Source organism: Danio rerio, chromosome 24 (genome assembly GCF_049306965.1).
Source record: "Danio rerio strain Tuebingen ecotype United States chromosome 24, GRCz12tu, whole genome shotgun sequence".
NCBI classification, from domain to species: domain Eukaryota; kingdom Metazoa; phylum Chordata; class Actinopteri; order Cypriniformes; family Danionidae; genus Danio; species Danio rerio.
In genome coordinates this window covers 186391-194482 of record NC_133199.1, presented here as the reverse complement: position 1 = coordinate 194482, position 8092 = coordinate 186391, and the positions used below count along the sequence as shown (strand labels likewise).

Here is an 8092-nt window from a genome sequence, read left to right as displayed (position 1 = left end):
GTCTGGAGCTCCATCACTCTGCATGTCTCCTCGTGTCTGCAGAAGCACTGCTCTCCGCTAGCTGAAGGTCGCGCAGCGCTTATCTTTAATTAGAGTTATTAAAGTCTCTGTAAGCGTGCTCTCCTAGGGCCGCGCACGTCTGACGGGAACAAGAAGAAACTCTTACAGCAGACCTGCAGGCTTCATGAGTTCAGTGAGAGCTGAAGGTACAGTGCTAACTGCCTGCTTCACCACAGTAAATATAGCTCTGTTAATATACTGATTTAAATCAACACATAAAGCAGCAATACATGCTTGACGGAGTAAATGAAGAAATTAAAAATAATATCTCCACCCCCAATGCCACACTCATCTGCATACACCTTGCATAGCCACACCCACACCTAATCAAGAACCACTGGACAATCACACTCAGCCGACATCTATATTGCTGAATACATCTGCTGAATATGGGCTGTTTTGTTTCTGTGAGACTTTTTTAAAGCATAAAGAAAAACAATATATATGTATATACACCTTTTTAAACAAACTCTTTGTAGTGTAATCATACTCTCTGTGCTTTTAAACTCCGCCCCTGCAAGCTAAAGCTCATTTGCATACATTTTAGACAGCCACACCCACATGAAATCAGTGACTGACGGACAGAATCCCCCCTGCTCCACACTTCTGCTAACCTGTGTCCATCATATGTTAAAGAAGAGCCTGTCCTCCTCCTCCTCCTCCTCCTGCTGAGGAGCAACGCTGATCCTGCAGGCGGAGTGGGCAGTGAGCTGACTCTCGCTCTGATTGGTGTTGTGATGCAGGCTGCCAGGGCCCTCCCGGTGCTCAGGTGACAGTGGCAGACCTCTCTTTAAGTGTTAATGGGACAACACCAGCTGTCCACACAGGTAGATGCAGAGCCCCACTCTGAGCCATCTGCCTATCATTACTGAGAGAGAGAGAGAGAGAGAGAGAGAGAGAGAGAGAGAGAGAGAGAGAGAGAGAGAGAGAGAGACAGAGAGAGACAGAGAGAGAGAGAGAGAGAGAGAGAGAGAGAGAGAGAGAGAGAGAGCGAGAGAGGTGGCATCGCTCATAGAAAACAAGAGGAAGGACAGATTAAACAGAGGAGGCGGGTGAGAAAGAGCTGTGTGTCCCTGTGGAATAAAACCAGATGCTCATCATGACCCGACAGACACCTGCAGGACACACACACACACACACACACACACACACCATCAGCCCCATCAGAACACACACCAGCGGTCCTGCAATATTATATTGTTCTGTGATTAAATGTTGAGAACGCACACATCTATTGCACACAGTTGAGCAGAACAGACACACACTCAGTGTTTATAACTGTATTACTACAGAAAATAGATGTATCCTGCAAATGCTTAAGTTAAATAATCAAATATTTAGAAAAAAAACGACTAAATGAGACTGAAATATTTGATAATTGAAGATACAGTATGATTCAGGAGATGGAGACAGTCAGAATATGTGCAGTGGGAGTCTTTAAGCTCATATTTACAAGACTAAATGTCTCTAAATACACACACAAACAGTATTTTACAGGTCATAATGTGAAATTATTCAAAACTAATCATTAATGGTTTAATTTGTGTAATATAACAGTAGATTTACTTTGGAAAATGTACCTGGAGTTCCAGAACTGACAGTGTGATCTGATGATGAATGTCTCTAGCGCCATCTAGAGGACCCAACCTGTAATGACATCAACAAACACAAACACACACACACACACATAAGCAGATACACAAACACACACTCACATCTCAGCAGCCAGAAACCCTCAATAAACACACTGTCAGCAGCTCGGTGTCTCTTTCTGATGGCATTTATTCACTCTTTATCATGAAGATGAATCACAGAAACAGACAATATTACCTGTTACACAACAATCTGTACACACAATCTTCTGATGTAAACATACAGACATATCTGAGACTTCAACCCAGATTTGTGTCGTCTAATATATGAACGCTGCTGCAGGCTGAGGTCAGATTGAAGAAGAAGAAATCATCATCAGGGCTGATAATATCATTACATAATAATAAACAACAACACAAATCCAAGTCTAAACACAATCTTCCGAGTGTAAACCCAGATTTGTCTCATCTAATATCTTAATGATCATCAGGGCTGAGCTCATGAACGCTGCAGTAAAACAGTGTGTAGTGTTACAGTGGACGATGTCTTACATGTTATTCAATGCAAATACAGTTCAGAATCAGTTTTTATAATATTAAGAAAACCTGTAAAGAGTGAAGCTAATCATCACAATAATCAATAATCAATTCAGCATAATAACCAGCATGAAGAATCATTCATTATGATGCTGAAATATCATGTAGAGTGAGTAAAACAGATCTTCAGCTTTGAGTTGTGATCTATAATGCTACACAAACACTACATGATTAATTCTCCTCCCGTTACACACACAGTCTGCAATGACAATAAAGACAGAAACAAACCACAGAGAATCAACACAATCCGGGATCAGATCAACACTGGAGATGATCAATGCTCATGTAAATATCCTCATGCTGCACTGTTTGTTTGCAGATCCAGATGAGCTGTGTTCTGTGTGTCTGCAGGTTTCACCAAGTCAAATCAAGGGTTTTAAGAGCATGAAGAATTAAACGTCAGACTTATCTAGGGATGAACACTAAGGATATTTTAATAACCCAGCAGAATCAAATCTAATCTTAATTTAAATATTGTGTCAAAACAAGCAGATCTGAGTTGTGTACAAACATTTTTGTTCACCATAACTTAAAAAAAACACTTTAAAACTACATGTTTGCACATCAGACTGCAGTTATAGCAGTTATCAGCGGTTCTGCTGGAGGTTTTATTGAGATCTGTGGGTAGCTTTAAGGAAAATGAAGACTTTTTAAGGCCAACAATTGTGTTTGTGAAATGTAAGACCCCGCGGACACCCTGGTGTTTGTACAGTATGAACACTACAGTAAACACATTACACCTCATCAACATGGCAGATTTATAGCGCTAGAACAGATGTGTGTGTGTGTGTGTGTGTGTGTGTGTGTGTGTGTCAAATAAATGAAAACAGCATTGATCAGTAAACCTAGAGTACAATACACCTCAGTGTGCACAGTATCAGCATCGATGAGGATAACAATGATCATACATGTGTGCTGATCATCAGATCCTCATCCTATAGTGACTCTGAAATACAGTCTGCACACTGATACACACACACCGCTATTATTATTATTAATAATAATAATAATATTAATAATAACAATAATATTTCACTATTTACGACTGTAGTTTGAGCAAATAAATGCATCCTCGATGAAGAGAAGAGTCTCTAATCCAGCCCTGAATGACACTGTATTACCTGTGACTCAGTCAGCTGAACACAGAGAGAGGTGTGTGATGTGAAGCTGGAGGAATATGATGAAGGACAGAGTGTTTACAGTACAGGCAGAGTCTCTGTGCTGCTCACATCATCATCATCATCATCATCCTTCTGTCTACACTGCTGGAGGAGACCACACAAGCACAGATCAGTTCAGATCAGTTCTCTGCAGCACACACACATGCACACACACACACACACACAAATGCACACACATACTCACACACTTACACAAGCAACGCATGCACACACTTACTCAATCTTAAATTCATACACACACTCACACACTCATGCATGTACACACACACACACTCACACCCTCTCTCACAAACATAGACACACACACATACACGCATGCACACTTACTCAATCTCTCATTCACACACACTTACTCAGACACTGACACACTCATGCATGTGCACACACACACTCATGGACATACTCACACACACACACACACTCACTCTTTCATGCACACACTCTCTCTCATAAATACACACACTTTTACACAATAACACACACACATACACAGCACAACATAAGTCATGAAAGGCACACACACACACACACACACACACACAGTCAGTGGTTTAGTGCAGTACCAGAGCTGCTGTACCTGTGTGTGTGTGTTGAGTTCAGCCATAGTCTCATAGTCCTCTTCAGCAGCAGCAGAACCAAGAGGAGCCTGAAAACACACACACACACACACACACACACACACACACACACACACACCATGTTCTCTAAATGCAGTGTTTCTGCAGAATGATGATGATGGTGTAATGTGTGTGTGAACTCACCGGCTGGGTGTGTGTGCTGTGCATCGTCACATACTGACCGTCATCAGCGGGAGAATCACATCTGAAGAGTCCTGAGCAAACACTACAGTTACACACACACACACACACACACACACACATATATATATATATATACACACAGACACACACAATCATGCATCTACAGACATTAAAGAGTCCTGAGGAAACACTACAGTTACACACACACACACCAACAAACTAATACACATTACTTACACACATACACACACAAATACACCTTATCCATACACACACATGCAGGCACACAGCTATATAAACACACGACAAATACACGTTACACGTAAACACACACACACACACACACACTTACACACACACACTAATGCACATATGCATGCACACACACATACTAAAACACAGAGGAACACAGACACACACATGCATGCACACACGCTTATACTCACGCACACACTCACACAGACACACACACACAGAGCTCTGAAGAACAGCACTGACTGTGTTTGCAGCGGCGGATCAGTGTGTGTGTGCAGTAAATGGTCAGCATCAGCAGCGTCTCCAGAACCACACACAGCAGAAGTAAAGGCAGCGTCCTAAAAGAGCAGACAGAGGGAAACAGTGAGCAGATCGCCTCCGTACCGCAAACAGCACAGCAGCATCACAACACTGACTGAGTGTGGACAAACAGGAGAAAGCTGAACTATCAGCAGACTGACATCAAGATATCCTGTAAAGATCAGCACGACAGCATCATGAAGAGCACAGACACATCATCGATAACACGCAGTACTACACACAGATCAGACTCACTGGAGACACGTGCCCAGGGCTGCATCTCTGAGAACTGAAACATATAAACCCAGGGCTGCATCTCTGAGTTTCTGTTTAACAGAGAGATTTCTTCAGCATATATGTTATCATAACAGTGTTAATACCTCATCTCTAATAGCTGATGTGTTTCCTCTTCTCCATGATGACAGCACATAATATTAGACTAGATATTCTTCAAGACACTAGTGTTCAGCTTACAGTGACATGTAAAGGCTTCACTAGGGTAATTAGGGTAAAGTTAGGGTAATTAGGCAAGTCATTGTATAACAGTGGTTTGTTCTGGAGACAATCCAACACTAATATTGCTGAAGGGGCGAATAATATTGAGCTTAATATGGCTTTAACACTATTAAACACTGCTTTCATTCTAGCCCAAATAAAACTAATCAGACTTTCTCCAGAAGAACAAACATTAGAGGAAACACTGAGAACAACTCCTGAATCTGTTCAACATCATTCGGGAAATATTGGACAAAGAAAAATAATAATAATAATTCTGACCCCAACTGCAGATATAACAATAAGAACAGTGACTGTGACCTGCTGTGCGGGCCGGCGGTGCTGTTCTGGTTCTCCATCCTCTGCTCCACACTGATGTACACCGGCATCTGCAGCTCAGGGGTGGAGCAGCAGTACCATCCTGAGTTCTCCATCCGCAGCCCACTCATGACCACCGTCACCAGCCCTGCTCCACCTCTGATCTCCACTGAAGCTCCATCCAGCACCGCAGACACCGCAGTAATGCACACACCGCCCAATTTACACCAGCGGACCGCGCTCTCACCACGGTAAACACAGCTGATGGAGACGCTGCCCTGCTCAGAGCCCGACACATGCTGACCAATCACAGACAGACCTGGAGGACCTGTGTGGAAAACAACAACAACTATCAGCTCTGCCAGTGGGAGTGCTTGAGCTCAAGCGCATCTAATGAACAGCCAATGAGAAAAAGGGGGCGGGGCATGTCAGATACTAGAGAGCATTTGATTGGTCAGTAGATTCAATAAGAAACTGAAGCATGAGGAGACGACAGAATGTTGATGCATTTAGGAGGAAGAGACAAACTGCAGGGCGGCTCACACTGTGGCCTCACAGCAAGAAGGTCACTGGTTCGAGTCCCGGCTGCAGTTGGTGCTTCTGTGTGAGTTTGCAGTGGGCAGGTTATAGAGACTAAAGCAAAGACAGACATTCAGACACATTCTCTAAGCAGAATAACTGGCTTTAGCATGGCTTCTCAGATAAACAAGCACGACTCTTAAACATCTGCAAACACTCTAGAAGACTCAGACGTTTTAATCCTGCCTCCAGACACGCTCTCACCTGCTGTGACCTCCAGGTAAAAGCGAGCGTGTGGATCCAGAGCTCCAGGAATCTGCACGCCGCACCAGTACAGTCTAGAGCGCTGCACATCATCCAAGCGCACCGTGAAGACGTGGCCTGACCGGTCGTCAGAGATGAAGACGGTTTCATGCTGATAGCGCTGGTCGGAGAACTCCACATATCTACTCAACGCTGCCAGATATCCAGAACTCAGGTATTTGTGTGAAAGCTCGTATCTCTGGTCATACAGACATGGAATAATGATGGACTGTCCACGCTGAACTGATGCACGGCTCACAGAAATCATGTCTTGACCACCTGAAGGAAGGACAATATAGATTTACAATGCAGACGACCTGAACTAATGCAAAAGTGTAGTAGAGTATTCACTGATTTAATAAGGCTTATGATGATATCAGAGTGTCTTAAAGCTTATATCACGATATTAATCTAAGCTGCAAAAAAAGGTTAATTTAATAGGTGTAACAACCAAAAATACTGACTGTACTGCTTTACTGTATAGACACGCTCATGTAAACAAAGATTACAACATAATTAAATTGCAAAATGATTATAAAGTAAAAAAGGAAACATTTTACAATAAAGTCTCATTAGTAAATGGTAGCTAAATCAACTAATTTTATTAGTTACTAAGATAATTTAAATTCATTAAAAATGCAACTGAATTTGACCTGAAATTAATACCATTTAATAAAACGAGTTGCAATGGGATTACATCTCTGACTTTAACACATTATTAGGCATTTAAATGGTTTTGTTGTTTAGTTACATTAACTAATGTTACTGTTGTTGTTTTAATCTCTGCACAGCAGCTCCATGCACACTCACAGAATCTTCAGTCAATAATTCAGCATGCAGTAGGCCAGGTTAAACCACAATTCTTTTTAAATATTTAGATAATTAACCAATTAATACTCAATCATTTGCTGCAATAACACTGCAAATACAACCTGAATATTAAAAATCACATTAAATAATTATCTGTGGTATTTAAAACATGATTTCAATAATGTGCATGTTAAATATCACCATATATAAAATTATTAAACATCAGTGTATGTCTAAATCTAATCTCTTTTACTGTCTATTCTTACTTTTACTAATAAACCAAAACACACAGTAGAAACACAAAAATACAGAACATACAGTGAACCAAGCTACAATAAAATGACAACAAAGAACAGCTGAAATCAGGGATGTACAGAACGAACACAGCAACTCTAAAATAAACATGACAGAAAATCATCTGATTACTGATTACAAATCAAACAAAAACCAGCAAGAGAAAACTCAAACTGATGAACACTCAGATGAACCCTTGACATGTAATATCACTGACTTAAATAGTATTTTTGCAATTCTCTAATATTAATATGAATAATTGTTCTCACCTGAGAGTTTGAGACAGCTGAGGATGAAGAGCAGACGCTGCGGCTCCATTTCTGTCTCATCATGTGAAGTTTATTGGCACCGAATGCGAATCTCCACATTTCTCCAGTTCCTCTTTTGTTTCTGACCCGCTCTCCCGCACAAATGTCAGGGTTTTGCAAGAGTATTTGTGGTTTAAATGTCAAAACTGCTTCTTTTTATTGCAATAGTTAGGTCAGATGAAGCCACAGTGATGCATTCCCTCTATTAAAACTGCAGGACGTTTATATTCCACCTCAATATTCTAATTCTGTTATTGTTTCTCCAATGATTTAGGGTTTTCCAGAGCTCTCTGAGTATT

The 8092-nt window shown here is 41.3% G+C and overlaps 1 protein-coding gene across 3 annotated transcripts; it reads right to left on the bottom strand.

Annotated features, from left to right (window-relative positions):
* Positions 1 to 1824: 1824 nt before the first annotated feature.
* On the bottom strand, positions 1825 to 7819 carry si:ch1073-59l16.1. 3 transcript variants are annotated; one of them, XR_012399632.1, is made up of 7 exons: positions 7755 to 7819; positions 6343 to 6660; positions 5563 to 5887; positions 4690 to 4784; positions 4192 to 4273; positions 4008 to 4076; positions 1825 to 3514 (listed from the first exon to the last, which is right to left on the bottom strand). XR_012399632.1 is itself a non-coding variant. In XM_009297203.4 (7 exons), the coding sequence occupies exons 1-7, from the start codon at positions 7801 to 7803 to the stop codon at positions 3446 to 3448; spliced, it is 996 nt and encodes a 331-aa protein (XP_009295478.1). In that variant the 5' UTR covers positions 7804 to 7819; the 3' UTR covers positions 1825 to 3445. The 3 variants fall into 3 exon arrangements, 2 of the variants coding, with proteins under 2 accessions (XP_009295478.1, XP_068073233.1); XM_009297203.4 differs by having other exon boundaries at positions 4192 to 4262; XM_068217132.1 differs by having other exon boundaries at positions 1825 to 3511; positions 4192 to 4262.
* Positions 7820 to 8092: the final 273 nt, after the last annotated feature.

Bases quoted from the DNA above. Each gene is read 5' to 3' on its own strand.
- si:ch1073-59l16.1 (XM_009297203.4), bottom strand. From the start codon at position 7,803: ATGGAGCCGCAGCGTCTGCTCTTCATCCTCAGCTGTCTCAAACTCTCA. The intron at 6,661-7,754 runs GTGAGAACAATT...TCCTTCCTTCAG, and splicing joins CAGCTGTCTCAAACTCTCAG to GTGGTCAAGACATGATTTCT. The intron at 3,515-4,007 runs GTACAGCAGCTC...GGTCTCCTCCAG, and splicing joins AACTCAACACACACACACAG to CAGTGTAGACAGAAGGATGA.